Here is a 19,828-nt window from a genome sequence, read left to right on the forward strand (position 1 = left end):
AATGGAGAGAACACACAGAGCAGCACACAGAGCCAGTCATGTCTACAATGGAGAGAACACACAGAGCTGCACACAGAGCCAGTCATGTCTACAATGGAGAGAACACACAGAGCAGCACACAGAGCCAGTCATGTCTACAATGGGGAGAACACACAGAGCTGCACACAGAACCAGTCATGTCTACAATGGAGAGAACACACAGAGCAGCACACAGAACCAGTCATGTCTACAATGGGGAGAACACACAGAGCTGCACACAGAACCAGTCATGTCTACAATGGAAAGAACACACAGAGCAGCACACAGAACCAGTCATGTCTACAATGGGGAGAACACACAGAGCAGCACACAGAACCAGTCATGTCTACAATGGAGAGAACACACAGAGCAGCACACAGAGCCAGTCATGTCTACAATGGAGAGAACACACAGAGCAGCACACAGAGCCAGTCATGTCTACAATGGGGAGAACACACAGAGCTGCACACAGAACCAGTCATGTCTACAATGGAGAGAACACACAGAGCAGCACACAGAACCAGTCATGTCTACAATGGAGAGAACACACAGAGCAGCACACAGAGCCAGTCATGTCTACAATGGAGAGAACACACAGAGCAGCACACAGAGCCAGTCATGTCTACAATGGAGAGAACACACAGAGCAGCACACAGAACCAGTCATGTCTACAATGGAGAGAACACACAGAGCAGCACACAGAACCAGTCATGTCTACAATGGAGAGAACACACAGAGCAGCACACAGAACCAGTCATGTCTACAATGGAGAGAACACACAGAGCAGCACACAGAGCCAGTCATGTCTACAATGGAGAGAACACACAGAGCAGCACACAGAACCAGTCATGTCTACAATGGAGAGAACACACAGAGCAGCACACAGAGCCAGTCATGTCTACAATGGAGAGAACACACAGAGCAGCACACAGAGCCAGTCATGTCTACAATGGAGAGAACACACAGAGCAGCACACAGAACCAGTCATGTCTACAATGGAGAGAACACACAGAGCAGCACACAGAGCCAGTCATGTCTACAATGGAGAGAACACACAGAGCTGCACACAGAGCCAGTCATGTCTACAATGGAGAGAACACACAGAGCAGCACACAGAACCAGTCATGTCTACAATGGAGAGAACACACAGAGCAGCACACAGAGCCAGTCATGTCTACAATGGGGAGAACACACAGAGCAGCACACAGAGCCAGTCATGTCTACAATGGAGAGAACACACAGAGCAGCACACAGAACCAGTCATGTCTACAATGGAGAGAACACACAGAGCAGCACACAGAGCCAGTCATGTCTACAATGGAGAGAACACACAGAGCAGCACACAGAGCCAGTCATGTCTACAATGGAGAGAACACACAGAGCAGCACACAGAACCAGTCATGTCTACAATGGAGAGAACACACAGAGCAGCACACAGAACCAGTCATGTCTACAATGGAGAGAACACACAGAGCTGCACACAGAGCCAGTCATGTCTACAATGGGGAGAACACACAGAGCAGCACACAGAACCAGTCATGTCTACAATGGAGAGAACACACAGAGCAGCACACAGAGCCAGTCATGTCTACAATGGAGAGAACACACAGAGCAGCACACAGAACCAGTCATGTCTACAATGGAGAGAACACACAGAGCTGCACACAGAACCAGTCATGTCTACAATGGGGAGAACACACAGAGCAGCACACAGAGCCAGTCATGTCTACAATGGAGAGAACACACAGAGCAGCACACAGAACCAGTCATGTCTACAATGGAGAGAACACACAGAGCAGCACACAGAACCAGTCATGTCTACAATGGAGAGAACACACAGAGCTGCACACAGAACCAGTCATGTCTACAATGGGGAGAACACACAGAGCAGCACACAGAACCAGTCATGTCTACAATGGAGAGATCACACAGAGCAGCACACAGAGCCAGTCATGTCTACAATGGAGAGAACACACAGAGCAGCACACAGAGCCAGTCATGTCTACAATGGAGAGAACACACAGAGCTGCACACAGAGCCAGTCATGTCTACAATGGAGAGAACACACAGAGCTGCACACAGAGCCAGTCATGTCTACAATGGGGAGAACACACAGAGCTGCACACAGAACCAGTCATGTCTACAATGGAAAGAACACACAGAGCAGCACACAGAACCAGTCATGTCTACAATGGGGAGAACACACAGAGCAGCACACAGAACCAGTCATGTCTACAATGGAGAGAACACACAGAGCAGCACACAGAGCCAGTCATGTCTACAATGGAGAGAACACACAGAGCAGCACACAGAGCCAGTCATGTCTACAATGGGGAGAACACACAGAGCTGCACACAGAACCAGTCATGTCTACAATGGAGAGAACACACAGAGCAGCACACAGAACCAGTCATGTCTACAATGGAGAGAACACACAGAGCAGCACACAGAGCCAGTCATGTCTACAATGGAGAGAACACACAGAGCAGCACACAGAACCAGTCATGTCTACAATGGAGAGAACACACAGAGCAGCACACAGAGCCAGTCATGTCTACAATGGAGAGAACACACAGAGCAGCACACAGAGCCAGTCATGTCTACAATGGAGAGAACACACAGAGCTGCACACAGAGCCAGTCATGTCTACAATGGGGAGAACACACAGAGCTGCACACAGAACCAGTCATGTCTACAATGGGGAGAACACACAGAGCAGCACACAGAACCAGTCATGTCTACAATGGAGAGAACACACAGAGCTGCACACAGAACCAGTCATGTCTACAATGGGGAGAACACACAGAGCAGCACACAGAACCAGTCATGTCTACAATGGAGAGAACACACAGAGCAGCACACAGAGCCAGTCATGTCTACAATGGAGAGAACACACAGAGCAGCACACAGAGCCAGTCATGTCTACAATGGAGAGAACACACAGAGCAGCACACAGAGCCAGTCATGTCTACAATGGGGAGAACACACAGAGCAGCACACAGAGCCAGTCATGTCTACAATGGAGAGAACACACAGAGCAGCACACAGAACCAGTCATGTCTACAATGGGGAGAACACACAGAGCAGCACACAGAACCAGTCATGTCTACAATGGGGAGAACACACAGAGCAGCACACAGAGCCAGTCATGTCCACAATGGAGAGAACACACAGAGCAGCACACAGAGCCAGTCATGTCTACAATGGGGAGAACACACAGAGCAGCACACAGAGCCAGTCATGTCCACAATGGAGAGAACACACAGAGCAGCACACAGAGCCAGTCATGTCTACAATGGGGAGAACACACAGAGCTGCACACAGAGCCAGTCATGTCTACAATGGGGAGAACACACAGAGCAGCACACAGAACCAATCATGTCTACAATGGAGAGAACACACAGAGCTGCACACAGAACCAGTCATGTCTACAATGGAGAGAACACACAGAGCAGCACACAGAGCCAGTCATGTCTACAATGGGGAGAACACACAGAACCAGTCATGTCTACAATGGAGAGAACACACAGAGCAGCACACAGAGCCAGTCATGTCTACAATGGGGAGAACACACAGAGCCAGTCATGTCTACAATGGAGAGAACACACAGAGCAGCACACAGAGCCAGTCATGTCTACAATGGGGAGAACACACAGAGCAGCACACAGAGCCAGTCATGTCTACAATGGAGAGAACACACAGAGCAGCACACAGAACCAGTCATGTCTACAATGGAGAGAACACACAGAGCAGCACACAGAACCAGTCATGTCTACAATGGAGAGAACACACAGAGCTGCACACAGAACCAGTCATGTCTACAATGGAGAGAACACACAGAGCAGCACACAGAGCCAGTCATGTCTACAATGGGGAGAACACACAGAACCAGTCATGTCTACAATGGAGAGAACACACAGAGCAGCACACAGAGCCAGTCATGTCTACAATGGAGAGAACACACAGAGCAGCACACAGAGCCAGTCATGTCTACAATGGGGAGAACACACAGAACCAGTCATGTCTACAATGGAGAGAACACACAGAGCTGCACACAGAACCAGTCATGTCTACAATGGAGAGAACACACAGAGCAGCACACAGAGCCAGTCATGTCTACAATGGGGAGAACACACAGAACCAGTCATGTCTACAATGGAGAGAACACACAGAGCAGCACACAGAGCCAGTCATGTCTACAATGGAGAGAACACACAGAGCAGCACACAGAGCCAGTCATGTCTACAATGGAGAGAACACACAGAGCAGCACACAGAGCCAGTCATGTCTACAATGGGGAGAACACACAGAGCAGCACACAGAGCCAGTCATGTCTACAATGGAGAGAACACACAGAGCAGCACACAGAACCAGTCATGTCTACAATGGGGAGAACACACAGAGCAGCACACAGAGCCAGTCATGTCTACAATGGAGAGAACACACAGAGCTGCACACAGAACCAGTCATGTCTACAATGGGGAGAACACACAGAGCAGCACACAGAACCAGTCATGTCTACAATGGAGAGAACACACAGAGCTGCACACAGAACCAGTCATGTCTACAATGGAGAGAACACACAGAGCTGCACACAGAACCAGTCATGTCTACAATGGAGAGAACACACAGAGCAGCACACAGAGCCAGTCATGTCTACAATGGGGAGAACACACAGAGCAGCACACAGAACCAGTCATGTCTACAATGGAGAGAACACACAGAGCTGCACACAGAACCAGTCATGTCTACAATGGAGAGAACACACAGAGCTGCACACAGAACCAGTCATGTCTACAATGGAGAGAACACACAGAGCAGCACACAGAGCCAGTCATGTCTACAATGGGGAGAACACACAGAGCTGCACACAGAACCAGTCATGTCTACAATGGAGAGAACACACAGAGCTGCACACAGAACCAGTCATGTCTACAATGGAGAGAACACACAGAGCAGCACACAGAGCCAGTCATGTCTACAATGGGGAGAACACACAGAGCAGCACACAGAGCCAGTCATGTCTACAATGGAGAGAACACACAGAGCAGCACACAGAGCCAGTCATGTCTACAATGGGGAGAACACACAGAGCTGCACACAGAACCAGTCATGTCTACAATGGAGAGATCACACAGAGCTGCACACAGAGCCAGTCATGTGTGTAATTTGTGGACACAAGTGTCATGCTTTTCAATATGGCTGTCTAAGCCGATTCTTATATAGAATAATTATTAGGGTTTTGCAGCCCTGAGTATTTCAGGAGTGCAGTGCACTGATGCTTTGCTCTATAACGCTGAGTACCGGACCACCTTGTATATATTTTGTATGACCTTGTGCCTCTTGGGCTCCTGTTCCGGCCCTGGACGGATGGCTTTCGGCCCGCACTGATGATTTGGGGTGGCTATGACCCCTGTGTCCTTCTTTTGCTCCTGACTCTGCTGACTTCTCCTCTCTTTGTCTCTTTGCCTGTCACTGATGAATTTGCTGTGTGTTTGTGTATGTTACTCACATCAGAGGACGGAGGAATACTCGTGCCAGGAACCAGGTATTACTCCATTATTCGGCCATCCCATGTGACTCGAGAGCGGCCCCCCGACCTCCTGACTGAGAAGAGGGGTGACGATAGATGCGGCTGCTCCCCCCTGACCTGTGGATGAGTAGACTGAGCACGTAGCAGCAATGGCAGCCGGATGGATATATTATATATGCTAGTGACCCTGGTCAGACTCCTCAAGTGCCGCTTTCCTCCGGAGGAATCTGTAGGATCGTTGAGGAGAAATCCGCTCTGTCGGTTCCCCTCTCCCAGACCCCATAATCACTGGACGGTCAGACCCTTCCATACCAAGATTTGGCATCTTTTTTTATGATAGGAAGAATCTGATGATATTAGAGCAATTCCACAGCAGCACAGAGTATTTCAAGTGAGGAGTGGGTGATCTAGTGGGAGATGATAGACTGAGAAGGATTAGTGTCTCCTCAGCAGCACAGAGTATTTCAGGGCAGGAGGATGCTGGGTCTTGGTTCTGTAATAGCGGACAGGGCTGCATGGCGGGCGACTACTCTGCAAGGGATAGGTCCTCATCATCAGGTGCACAAGACTGACTGACCCGCAGTGACCGGAGGTGGATGAACAGAACTTGAGATCCGTCCACACGTACCCACTATATGTCTTATCTTCCAGGATTCAGGTCAGGCCATCCCATTAGTGGTTGAGAGCTGCGTCCGATACATCAATTTATATGGTGAGTCCCTCGTCATGTGTATCACTGATCTGAGGGGAGTAAGGAGAGTCATGTCCTGTCATGTGTCAGGGGTTCACATACTTTTCTTGTACTGGGGTCTTACTCTGTCTGTGTCATTTCTGATAATTAAAGTGAGAACCGTCTGCTTTTGTGCAGGTCTCCAGCAACAAGGAATATTCAGAGTTCCCGGATCTCAAGTTGAAGTGAACGACATTAAGAATTCTTTTGAAAGAGGTGAGTGACGCGGAAGAGAATGATCCATGGACACCGGAGCATCCACGACTTCACCCGGAAGTATCTGACTATGTGGTTCTCCATATAGTATAATGCACTCCCCATAGTCCTCCATATAGTATAATGCTCCCCATAATCATCCATAAAGTATAATGCACCCCCATAGTCATCCATATAGTATAATACACCCTCATAGCCCTCCGTATAGTATAATGCACCCTCATAGTCCTCCATATAGTATAATGCACCCCCATAGTCATCCATAAAGTATAATGCACTCCCCATAGTCCTCCATAAAGTATAATGCACTCCCCATAGTCCTCCATAAAGTATAATGCACTCCCCATAGTCCTCCATAAAGTATAATGCACAGCCCATAGTCCTCCATAAAGTATAATGCACAGCCCATAGTCCTCCATATAGTATAATGCACTCCCCGTAGTGATCCATAAAGTATAATTCACTCCCCAAAGTGATCCATATAGTATAATGTACCCTCATAGTCATCCATAAGGTATAATGTACCCCCAAAGTCATCCATGAAGTATAATTCACTCCCCATAGTCCTCCATATGGTATAATGCACCCCCATAGTCCTCCATATAGTATAATGCACTGCCCATAGTCATCCATAAAGTATAATGTACTCCCCATAGTCATCCATAAAGTATAATGCACTCCCCATAGTCCTCCATATGGTATAATGCACTCCCCATAGTCCTCCATATAGTATAATGCACTGCCCATAGTCATCCATAAAGTATAATGTACTCCCCATAGTCATCCATAAAGTATAATGCACTCCCCATAGTCCTCCATATAGTATAATGCACCCCCATAGTCATCCATATAGTATAATGCACCCCCATAGTCCTCCATATAGTATAATGCACTCCCATAGTCATCCATGAAGTATAATGCACCCCCATAGTCACCCATAAAGTATAATGCACAACCGATAGTCATCCATAAAGTATAATGCATCTCATAGTCATCCATGTACTAGTATGGCCACTGATTTAAAAATAAATAAATAAATGATTGGCCAGCAGCGTGTATTGTTGCGCACAGACCCAGTGGGTCTCTGCGCAGTAATACACTTCAACTGGATGTGTGTCCAAGCACGCACATCCAGTTGAAGTGTCTGCTGGCGTGGGCAATCCTCTGACCCGCTGGGCCCACGGTCATTACACTCCTGTGGACAACTGCAGAGCACAAGTCTCAGTTTTGGGCGTTTTTTTGGTGATTCATTGTTATATGTCAATCTGAATAATTGTATAATAACAGATTATATACGCTTAGGAATGATTTTTTTTGCCATTTTCAAGATCTTCGCTTGCTTTTGATTAATAATATTCTTGTGCCAAAAAGCCTCAAAAGGTTTTGTTACAATGTATCAGATGGGGTGGTTTACATGGCAACAGAAATCTCTCTCTCCTGATGTCGAATATGCAAATTGTCCCAGAGAGGAAGAGGACGAAAGCTCTAACGCCACCTATTGGAAGCAGCAATCCTAGAAGTCAATATTGAATTTTGAACGAGCCTTGCAATATGATGGAATAAATGCCAAACCAAAATCTCAATTTGTAGACACTGTGTTTCGGGGTGTTGCCCCTCATCAGTGCCAAGCATGAGATCTGATCTGACAAGGTGAGAGGCTCTGAACTGGTTTCTAAGAGGTAACGTTTCTCCTTGTGGTGTGTGACAAGCCAGGCCTGGCATGTCAGAGTGAGGAGACTTATACGCCATGCATGCTCCTCTGGGAAATTAAATATGTAAATTGTTTCTTCAGAGAGAAAGAGGACTCGAACGCTAGCGCCACCTATTGGAAGTAGCAATCCTAAAAGTCAAAATCGAACCTTGCCACATGACTTAGAATAAAAGCCAAACCAAGCATCTCAATTTTGTTGCTCCTCATCAGTGCAAAGTATGAGATCTGATTTGGCTAGGTGAGAGGCTTCCAATAGGTGGCGTTCGAGTTCTAGTCCTCTTCCTCTCTGAAGAGTCAATTTGCATATTTAATTTCACAGAGGAGCATGCATGGCGTATAAGTCTCCTCACTTTGACATGCCAGGCTTGGCTTGTCACACTCCACAAAGAAAAAGTTATCCCTTAGTCTCCTGATGTCAGGAATAGATCTTATCTACGCAGATACATTGTAACACGCAGATACATTGTAACACGCAGATACATTGTAACACGCAGATACATTGTAACACGCAGATATATTGTAACACGCAGATACATTGTAACACGCAGATACATTGTAACACGCAGATACATTGTAACACGCAGATACATTGTAACACGCAGATATATTGTAACACGCAGATACATTGTAACACGCAGATACATTGTAGCACACAAATCTGGTGAAGAAGGACCAGGTCAGGGAGGGTCTTTGTGACCTGGATGGAAACAAGTTTCCTTTTCCATTTATCAAGGAAACATTTTGTAAATATTGAGAAAATAAAAAAAGTCGCAAAATTTATAAATAGAGGAATGTGTACAAAATTAAATTTTTACTGCTTTTTGTCACTTGTTGGGGCTTAGAAAAGCGGCACGTACAAGCACCGTGCGACAAGCTCCCTGTAGCTGAAGTCCGCAGCTCACATAGATATTATCTGGCGCAGGACTGCCCTTACGTGTGCCATTTCATTTAATAAACTTGGTGCACCTCTCACTAGAAGGCTTTGGGTTGAAGACCAGCATCAAAGATAAATTCTTTCCAAAGTTTATTCGAAAATTCTAGAACTTTAAATTACATAGCAACTTCATTAAAAAACTTTGCTGTATTACCTCTGTGGCGGGGCAATGGTTAAAGGTCAGTTTTTTAAAGCCGTATTGTCTCTTTCTTTACTAAAGTTTCCTAAAACATTGCAGCAAAAAATAAGGAAATGTATTAATAAACAGCGAGGACACTTAGTGTGTGATAAGTCTGTAAATCTGCGGTGTTCCACTTGTCAGGAGAGGACCCGCTGGTAGAGGATCACAGCGAGCGGGATATTAACTCCGTGGCCGGGGTCCTGAAGTTGTATTTCCGGGGTCTGGAGAATCCGCTCTTTCCCAAGGAAAGGTTTCAAGATTTGATGTCTACGATCAGTGAGTATTGCTGGGGCCGAGGCAGCCTGTGTACGGAGCAGTACAGACCTCTGTATTCCCATCATATTTGGGGCTGATGGAAGCAGGGAATATACCGGGGGAAGCTGAACATATTGGATTTTCCTTCCCTGGGTGATAACCATTTTTCTTTTTTTCTTTCAGAGATAGAGAACATGTCAGAGCGGGTCCATCACATCCGCCAAATCCTCATCACATTGCCCCGGGCCGTCCTCGTGGTCATGAGATATCTCTTTGCCTTCCTCAACCAGTGAGTCATTTGCAGAAGCGAGTGACTAAAAAAAAAGGGGTGTGCAGCAAAGGTAGCGAGCGGAAGCGGACCCAGTGAGAACCTGGTCCGTAAAGAAAAAGACTCAATATGGAATCATCTCACTATACAAATCAATACTAGATGTGTATATTATTACTTATACACTGGTAAAATCATGGCAAAACCAATGGCTGAACGTGACCATGACCAGCATGACCATGATCTATGAGTGAACCCTTAGGCCATGTTCACATCTAGAGTAAATACTGAGTTTTTTTCTGTAGCATTTTTTTTTTGCGCACAATATCTGATTTTAGGAGTTCATAGATTTCATGGAAACTCCTGCCACTGAGGCTGAACATCGCACTTTTTTTTTGGTACTTTTTCACCCTACAGGCACTTTTTTTTTTGGGTACTTTTTCACCCTATAGATTTCTCTGGGGAGCCTAAAACAGGAAAGTAAAAATGCAATTGTGTTTTTAAGTGTGGAATTTTAAATGCTAAAAAATAATGCACCAAAAACGCATAAAAAAGGATCAAACATGTAAAAATGCAATAGTCAGAGCAGTCGATATTGTGTGTTTTGATGAACAAAATATATACATCAGAAAAACAGTGATTGAATGTGGCCTAATGGTGGCAGGGGCTGCAGTAATAAGTTGGGGGGGTAGTGCTGACTGGTAGAAATTAATCAGGCAAGGCTGCCCCCTGCTGGTCGAGATATCAGTGAACATGTATTCTGAGGCCACGTTCACACGGTCAGGATTTGGTCAGTATTTCTCATCAGTATCTGTAAGCCAAAACCAGGAGTGGGAACAATTAGAGGAGAAGTATACTAGAAACACGTCACCACTTCTGTATTTATCACCCACTCCTGGTTTTATCTTACAAATACTGATGTTAAATACTGAATGTGTGAACTTGGCCTAAATCTGAGACTTTTGGATGCATATAAAGTTACTTACAATCATTATTGATACATTGCAGCCTCTGGTAACTGCTGCTAATCAGTGGTCGCCCCCAACATCACATACCCCGGAGGGGCTGGAGGGCTCGGCTTATGTTCCTAGCGCCTGCACAGAGGTGTAAAACCCCATAGACTTTCTATTCAGCCAGTAAATAGTCGTATACTCCTGGTTTCTGTAATGAGTGGGGGTCTCCGGACCTCGTCTTTCACCAATTAACATGGGCTACAGCATATCCAAAACTCCCAATTCTTCGCTCTTCTCAATATGGGAACAATAACTATTTACATTTGTGTGCTGAATGTTTGTTACAGTGTATCAGTCCGGAGTTCAGGCTGTGTAAGGTTATGTGCACACAGTGCTTTTTTTTTTCTCCCCCGCAGAATTGCACTAAAAAACGCATTGCACACCTTATCCCATGACTTCCTATGACATTTTGCAAGTTCTGTGCACATGATCAGGAATTTTCTTGACAGCATTTCATGTGCGGGAAAAAAAAAAAAACCAGCCTGTCCATTCTTTATGCATTGGAAAAAACGCATGGCAAATCCGCAGGCAAAAACGCATGAAAACGCTGCGGATTTTCAGCAGCTTTTTTTGCTGCCAAGAGGTGCAGAAACGCTGCAGAAATTTCTGCAAGCAATTCCTGAACGTCTTACAGAGGATTGTGTACACTGGACACAACTGTAACAAACCCTCAGCTGAGAGGAGCATTAGGTCAGGAGTGTTTTTTTCTGAACGTTTGGGGTGCACGTATGATCCCACGGATGATCCTATCCCTGTACTTATGTAGATTATATGACCTTGTGCCTTCATGTCCTGAAAACTGCATTATATCTCCATGCAATGCTCTGCAGCCTATCAATTTCTGGTATATATTTTTTTCACTCCTCTAGCTTTTTTATTCCATGATACTTAAAGGTCATCACACTTACTTTAAGAGTTTATGATCCATGCCGAGTTTACTAGTCTGTTTTTTTTTTCCCTGCACTTTATGGTCTCCTGTTGTCTTTTAAGCTAGTGATTGATTGTTAATGAGTTAAATCTGTGCAGATCTAAGCAGATACGTCCCTATATATTGAGACTTAGTTAAGGGGAGGCATTTATGCGGGGGCATTTATGCATATAGCATTTATGCATACTTTATCGAAGTGCCATAATTTAGCAAAGTGCCCTGGCAGTTAGAAAATGGCAGTTGGGCAGGAGACAGGTAAGACATGCAAGACAATTAAACAAACTTGCTTCCAGGTCATCTTTTTGGCAAACAGTATTCACCATTTGTATCTGTGCCATTTATACTCTGGTTGCTACAATCATCCACATTCACCGTTCACCCACAAATGCGGCACACTTCATCCATATTAATCCCTCACTCCTCTCTTCTCCTATGTACAGCTGTCATGCTCTCTTCACAATGTTATACCACGCAGATCCATTCATTCCCACCATACAACGCAGGAAACGCTCTCACAAATCACTCAATCATCTGCTCACTCTCTGTATCTTCCTTCTATTAGTCGCAGGTGATATTTCTCCCAACCCAGGACCCTCCAGTAATAATAACACTAACTCTTTCCCTGTTACATTCAGAAACCCTGCTAATCTCATTAATATTCCCTGCATATCTTCTGTCTCATTCAACTGTGCCCTTTGGAATGCACGCTCAGCTTGTAATAAACTCTCTTACATCCATGACTTTTTCCTCTCTAATTCCCTCAACCTTCTGGCTCTCACTGAAACCTGGATCCAGCAGTCGGACACCACCGCCGCTGCAGCTCTCTCCTATGGTGGCCTACATTTCTCTCATACCCCGCGACCTGACAACAGATCAGGTGGAGGTGTTGGTCTGCTTCTTTCAACAAAATGTACTTTTCAGGTTATCCCCCCTGTACCCTCCCTTATCTTCCCGTCCTTTGAGGCCCACACAGTCAGACTCTACCGGCCCTTCTCCCTGCGAGTGGCGGTTGTCTATCGCCCCCCAGGTCCCCCCCGTCAATTCCTGGATCACTTTGCTGCCTGGCTTACAAATTTTCTATCCTGCGACATCCCCACGATAATCATGGGAGACTTTAACATCCCAATTGGCGATCCTCTTTCCCCATCTGCCACGCATCTTTTATCATTAACCTCCTCCTTCGGCCTTTCACAGCTTGCTAATTCTCCTACACATGAGGACGGGAACACATTGGACCTGATCTTCTCCCGGCTTTGCTCAGTACATGACTTTACTAACTCTCCCCTTCCACTCTCTGACCATAATCTTCTTTCATTCTCTGTCAAGAACTGTGACTCTACTCAAGACACTCCCACCGTCCACACTTATAGAAATTTACGCGCCATTAACACCCAGAAATTTATAAAAAGGTTGCAATCATCATTGGCCCCAATCTCCTCCCTCTCATGTCCCGAATCTGCATTGAAGCATTATAACAAAATAATGCTATGCGCCCTGGATGAAGCCGCACCTCCTACACAAAGAACAATTCGGCATAGACGGCGACAACCCTGGCACACGCCTCAAACACGTCTTCTCCTGCGGTGCTCCAGGTGCGCTGAACGGCTGTGGAGAAAATCTAATCTGCCCGAAGATTTCCTCCACTATAAATTTATGCTGAAAACATATAACTCTGCCCTTCACCTCTCCAAACAAACCTACTTTAACAACCTCATCATCTCACTTTCCAATAATCCTAAACGACTCTTTGACACGTTTCATTCTCTCCTCAATCAAACAGCACAGGCCCCGACCACCGACCTCAGCGCTGACGATCTGGCTAACTATTTCAAAGAAAAAATTGACCATATCCGACAGGAAATTTTCTCCCAATCCCCAAATGTTATGCATGCTCCCCCCCGCCACATTGTATCTTGCTCATTTTCTGACTTCGAACCAGTCACGGAAGATGAAGTGATCAGGCTCCTTGCATCTTCTCGCCCTACCACCTGCACCAGCGACCCTATTCCCTCACATCTCCTTCAGTCCCTTGCTCCAGCTGTCACCTCTCACCTAACTAAAATTTTCAACCTTTCCCTCTCATCTGGTATCTTTCCCTCTTCTTTTAAACACGCCAGCATACAACCATTACTTAAAAAACCATCCCTCGACCAGAACTGCACGGCCAACTACAGACCTGTTTCCAATCTTCCCTTTATCTCTAAACTCCTGGAACGCCTGGTCCACTCCCGTCTAATCCGCTATCTCTCAGACAACTCTCTTCTTGACCCTTTACAATCTGGTTTCCGCTCTTTACATTCTACTGAAACTGCCCTCACTAAAGTCTCTAATGATCTACTAACAGCTAAATCTAATGGTCACTACTCCCTGCTGATCTCCTGGATCTCTCTGCAGCATTCGACACTGTGGATCACCAGCTCCTCCTCACTATGCTCCGCTCTATCGGCCTCAAGGACACGGTTCTCTCCTGGTTCTCCTCTTATCTCTCTGACCGCTCCTTCTCTGTGTCTTTTGCCGGCTCCTCCTCCTCCCTACTTCCTCTTACTGTCGGGGTTCCTCAAGGATCAGTCCTAGGCCCCCTTCTTTTCTCCTTATACACCGCTCCTATTGGACAAACAATCAGTAGATTCGGTTTTCAGTATCATCTCTATGCTGATGACACCCAATTATACACCTCTGCTCCGGACATCACCCCTGCATTACTACAAAAGACCAGTGATTGTCTTTCTGCTGTGTCTAACATTATGTCCTCCCTCTACCTAAAACTGAATCTGTCAAAAACTGAACTACTCGTCTTTCCTCCCTCCATTAATCTACCTGTGCCCGATATTGCCATCTCCGTTTGTGGCTCAACCATTACTCCCCAGCAACAAGCCCGCTGTCTTGGGGTCATTTTTGATTCAGATCTTTCTTTCACTCCTCACATCAAATCACTCGCTCGTTCATGTCATCTACACCTCAAAAACATCTCAAGAATCAGGACTTTTCTCACCTTTGACTCGGCAAAAACTCTTACTGTCGCTCTTATTCATTCTCGTCTTGACTATTGCAACTCTCTACTAATCGGTCTCCCTCTTACTAAACTCTCCCCTCTCCAATCCGTCCTGAACGCAGCAGCCAGGATCATATTCCTCGCCAACCGCTACTCAGATGCCTCTTCCCTGTGCCAGTCATTGCATTGGTTACCCATCCAATATAGAGTTCGTTTTAAACTTATCACACTTACCCACAAAGCGCTCCATGCTTCAGTACCCCCCTACATCTCCTCCCTTGTCTCAGTCTACCACCCTGCACGTGCCCTCCGTTCTGCAAATGACTTGAAACTAAAATCCTCCATAATCCGAACTTCCCACTCCCGTCTCCAAGATTTCTCGCGTGCTGCGCCAATTCTCTGGAATACACTACCCAGGACAGTTCGATTAATTCCCAATACCCACAGTTTCAAGCGAACCCTAAAAACACATTTCTTTAGACTGGCGTATCACCTAAACACACTCTGTCCATCCCAGCTTTCCCCCATATTAAAATCTTCTTCAACTTCGGGTTCAAACCAACCATGCACATAAAAGCCTCTGTCAGGACTGTACACATACTGGCTGGCGACCAGTCCATGTATTATTATTTATCCTATTCAGTATATCAAGGCTGCATTATACAATATATGTACTTTTTACCTTTTGTGTCTCCCCCATTTCCTCATAGACTGTAAACTCGCGAGCAGGGCCCTCACTCCTTTCGATATGAGATATGCTTATTCTGTATTGTCTGTATATGTCCCCCCTAAAATTTGTAAAGTGCTGCGGAATATGTTGGCGCTATAAAAATAAACTATTATTATTATTATTATTATTCATGTAACTTGTGTTTTTGTCCAGTTTGTCCCAGTACAGCGATGAGAACATGATGGATCCTTACAACCTGGCAATCTGCTTTGGCCCCACATTAATGCCAATCCCCGACGGACAAGACCCGGTGTCCTGCCAGGCGCACGTCAATGAGGTCATCAAGACAATCATCGTCAACCATGAACTGATCTTCCCGTCTCAGCGAGAACTGGAGGGGCCGGTGTACGAGAAGTGCATGACGGGGGGCGAGGAGTACTGGTGAGCGCCGTCACATCCACTATAGTATCACACCCGCCTATATGTAGTCTCTGTAACTGCGGTAATATTGATTTTCTCCATCTAGCGACAGCCCTCACAGTGAGCCTGGTGCTATAGATGAGGCGGACCCTGATAACGGCACAGAACCGCACACCAGTGATGAAGGTAGGTTTACTATTGTGTAATGGAAAGTTCCGGGACTCTGCTCAATTCTTTATAACTTTGTTTGCTGTTAGTGAACAGGAACCTTCTGGATATATTTGTAAAAAACGCTTCAGATGAGTATTAGGCCTCTTTCTATAAACGAGACTGTTCTCACTGACAGTAAGCAGAGATCTCAATAGTGGTGAATTCAAGCGCACAGTACAGTAGAAAGTATCCTGAAGAGTTATGTCTCCACCTAGTGGCGAATGTGGAGAATGCAGCTGGCGTTCTATTATGGTGTTTGCTGGTTGAAGAAGTCTAAAACCCTTATATTTATTTTTTTTTTTTACTTCTGTCTTCCTAGAGGTTGAGCAAATTGAAGCCATTGCTAAATTTGACTACATGGGTCGTACACCTCGAGAATTGTCCTTTAAGAAAGGGGCATCGTTGCTTCTGTACCATCGAGCATCAGAGGACTGGTGGGAAGGTCGGCACAATGGAGTGGATGGATTAATACCGCACCAGTATATTGTGGTTCAAGACCTGTGAGTAATCCGGCTACGGTCGTGTGATGGCCGGACAGTCATGTGACTGGTCATTGTCAGTGATCACATGACTGCTACCCGTCGGCACCACTATTGCCCCACTCATCCTCAGGTGACCCTCCTCTCTTATAGGGATGACGCATTCTCTGATAACCTGAGCCAAAAAGCGGACAGCGAGGCGAGCAGCGGACCTCTTCTGGATGACAAATCCTCCTCCAAGAACGATATCCAGTCTCCCACCGAGCACCTGCAGGAATACACCTTTGCTGGGATTTTGGGCAGGTCCGTCATGGATAACTTTAGCTCCCCATGTTTATACTGCAGCATCATCCCGAAAAATAAGATTAAAAACCCATCTTTATATATTGTAGGGTCCGGCTAAGATCTGATGGAGCGGCGATACCCCGCAGGAGGAGTGGGGGAGACAACCACAGCCCCCCACGAGCGCTAGGGCCCTGTATTGACACCCCTCCCCGAGCCGCAGCCTGCCCCAGTAGCCCACATAAGTTATCCCTGAGCCGCGGACGGGTGGACAGTCCAGAAAAACGGAGAATGGCGACATTTGGAAGCGCTGGGAGCATTAATTACCCAGAGAGGAAAGGACTAAATGATGGGATGCCCCTGAGGTCTGTGACTGGGGGGACCAGGCACAGCAGCCTGGGAGACCACAAAGCCTTGGAGGCGGAAGCCCTCGCTGAGGTAGGGAGGTCACCATGGTCATCGATACATGTCCTGGACCGCGAGGTTCTGCGCAAGAAGCAGAACTCCATAGCCACAGCACTTCCCCAACCCGTAGCTCCTCTCCAGTTGTTGCAAAACTACAACTCCCAGCATGCCCTGACAGCGGCAGGTTATAAAACACTAGTAAACTTCTTCCCATCGGAGAGTTTTCTTTTTTAGTTTTTTTTCCTCTGATGTTTATTACTATTTGATATTAACAGCGGCATCTAAGTGGTTAAGCAGCAATAATCGGAGCTCGCTCTGATCACAGCTGTTAAAAGACAAATGCCGGCTGTATAACGCAGCCAGCGCCTGCCATGTTTGGTGCACGCTCAGCTCCGTACACCCGATTTGGGTTGTACATGTCGGGAAAGAATTGAAAGAATATTATTAGTGAGCAACCCTAAACCTCGAGCCTCAGTGGGACCCCAGTGATATCTCAGAATTTTTTAGGGATTTTCTGATGCATGTGTGAATATTGTGCACCCATTTTATCTACAGTATCTCATCCATTTACTGTTCCCAGACCTTTTAAGCATTTTTCTCTCTCTACATCGGTAGAATAACCATGGAATGAAGTTTGCATTTTCCATTTCAGGACATTGAGAAGACCATGAGCACGGCGCTCAATGAGTTACGGGAGCTGGAACGGCAAAATACGGTCAAACAAGCTCCGGACGTTGTGCTGGACACTCTGGAACCCATGAAGAACCCATCTCTGAGCACCCCAAACTCTGAGCCGGTCAGCCCCCTGCACACCATCATGATACGGGACCCTGACGCTGCCATGCGGAGAAGTAACTCCTCCAACACGGAGATGATGACCACCTTCAAGCCAGCGCTGTCTGCTCGTTTGGCCGGTGCACAACTGAGACCACCACCTGTGAGGCCCGCCCGGCCAATGGTCCAGCATCGATCTAGCAGCAGCAGCAGCTCTGGGATGGGCAGCCCGGCTCTCACCCCTACAGAGAAAGTGTTTCCTAATAATTCTTCAGAGAAGTCTGGGACCATGTAACTGGAAGTACTGGAAGTAGTCGGAGAGGGTGTGTTCGGCAGAGGGGGCTCCAACGTTTACACTACATATCCCCTCTTTTCCATGTGGAAGCTGGCCAAACATCTCTACGTCTCTCCATCTCCAGCCCATTACCCAAACCAACCTTCAGATTGCCTTAAAATGCGTCAGCGCCGTTTGGTAAATCCACTTTCCGTTTTTAGCTTTTTTCATTCCTTGGTTTTATCTCAGTCTCCTGTAAATAGTGCAGAAGGGATAAGGATATATATATATATACGTATAAATGCCACTGGCGTGTCTGTAGGGTGTCTGAGGCGGCTTCTGTAGGGTGAAGGAGACTTTTCAAGTTTGGGTTCTTAGATGAAGGTCTTCAGAAGGAATTTTTTTTTTTTTTTTTTTTACTGGGATGTCAATATGGCTTCCAAAGCCTTTTGACGTAAGACTTAGATGTTCTAGATGTTGGGACCATCATCTCCAGTAATCTGGAGCGATGTGTAAATTTGTACATAATTACTCTGAAATGTTAGATTTGTTGTCAACCGTGTAGGCCACGGGCCGTGCGAGTATAAATATATATATATATATACCTACATACATAACCGTCCATCTCATGTAGGACAATGTGAATCTTCAAGGTTTTGTGCTGTCACTGGAAGGAGGCATATATACACATATATATACAGAAGCCCTTAGACTTTTACCCCTCTGGGATTCAAGCTGGACCAAGAAATAGCACAGGAGCAGAGTCTGAGGCGGCCTGGCCTTGTAGGAATTATTATTATTATTTTTTTTTATAATCAAAATACAGTTTTATTAAGGTATAAGCATAACAAATATACAAAGTACCAGATTTTTTTTCTATGACCAGTTGTAATGGAGGAGAACCTCCAATATCTCCCACACACCCCGAAATCCCGATTTGGCATTCAGAAACAATCGGATGTTATATACCTCTCTGACATTATATACCTCTCTGACCGGCCGACCCACGTTGTCCGATAATTCCCCAAGTCTGTGACAACGACAAGAACATGTGGACCAAATCTGCCCCTTCTTCACTACACCTTGGACATTGATCTTCCAATCTGAGGTTCATTTTTTAGCATAATTTTTGGAGCTGTAGGAATAAGAAATAATTGGGATCTTCTCTGCGCCACTTTCATAGACACCTTTCCAAGGGATTCCAAAATACCTTCCCGTTCTTGCAGAGAAATCTGCCCTATATCTCTTCCCCATCTAGACCTGATCAGATCTATAGGGTCCCCTAAAATATTGGATAGCAAAGATTTATACTTTAAGGAAATCCTTCCTCTAGTTTCTTTTGCTTGTTCCAGGTGCAGTTGGGAGAGATAGTGGGATCGGATACACCTTCCTGGGACCTTTTTGGCGCCTTAACTGGAGGTATCGGTAGAAGTCAAGAGTTTCTTTAACTGGAACGTCTGTTTTAGGTGATGAAACGTACAGAGGTGTCCATCCGAATATAACGGATATAAATATTCCAGCCCTTGTTTCCTTCA

The 19,828-nt window shown here is 45.9% G+C and overlaps 1 protein-coding gene across 3 annotated transcripts in view; it reads left to right on the forward strand.

Annotated features, from left to right (window-relative positions):
• The window catches only part of SRGAP3 (SLIT-ROBO Rho GTPase activating protein 3), a 217,862-nt gene that overhangs the window by 184,721 nt on the left and 13,313 nt on the right, over positions 1 to 19,828 (forward strand). Inside the window, exons 12-22 of one of the 3 annotated variants that reach the window (XM_073645019.1) lie at positions 5,536 to 5,566; positions 6,203 to 6,263; positions 6,420 to 6,497; positions 9,465 to 9,599; positions 9,762 to 9,867; positions 15,663 to 15,890; positions 15,976 to 16,055; positions 16,399 to 16,579; positions 16,712 to 16,861; positions 16,951 to 17,278; positions 17,898 to 19,598. In XM_073645019.1, the coding sequence (XP_073501120.1) occupies positions 5,536 to 5,566; positions 6,203 to 6,263; positions 6,420 to 6,497; positions 9,465 to 9,599; positions 9,762 to 9,867; positions 15,663 to 15,890; positions 15,976 to 16,055; positions 16,399 to 16,579; positions 16,712 to 16,861; positions 16,951 to 17,278; positions 17,898 to 18,314 (1,795 nt within the window). In that variant the 3' untranslated portion in view covers positions 18,315 to 19,598. Of the gene's footprint in view, positions 1 to 5,535; positions 5,567 to 6,202; positions 6,264 to 6,419; positions 6,498 to 9,464; positions 9,600 to 9,761; positions 9,868 to 15,662; positions 15,891 to 15,975; positions 16,056 to 16,398; positions 16,580 to 16,711; positions 16,862 to 16,950; positions 17,279 to 17,897; positions 19,599 to 19,828 lie in introns of those variants that run through there. The other 2 variants (XR_012247818.1, XM_073645018.1) reach the window with 2 other exon arrangements.

This window comes from Phyllobates terribilis, unplaced genomic scaffold, assembly GCF_046119375.1.
Source record: "Phyllobates terribilis strain yellow unplaced genomic scaffold, ASM4611937v1 Scaffold_8__6_contigs__length_399053987, whole genome shotgun sequence".
NCBI lineage: Eukaryota > Metazoa > Chordata > Amphibia > Anura > Dendrobatidae > Phyllobates > Phyllobates terribilis.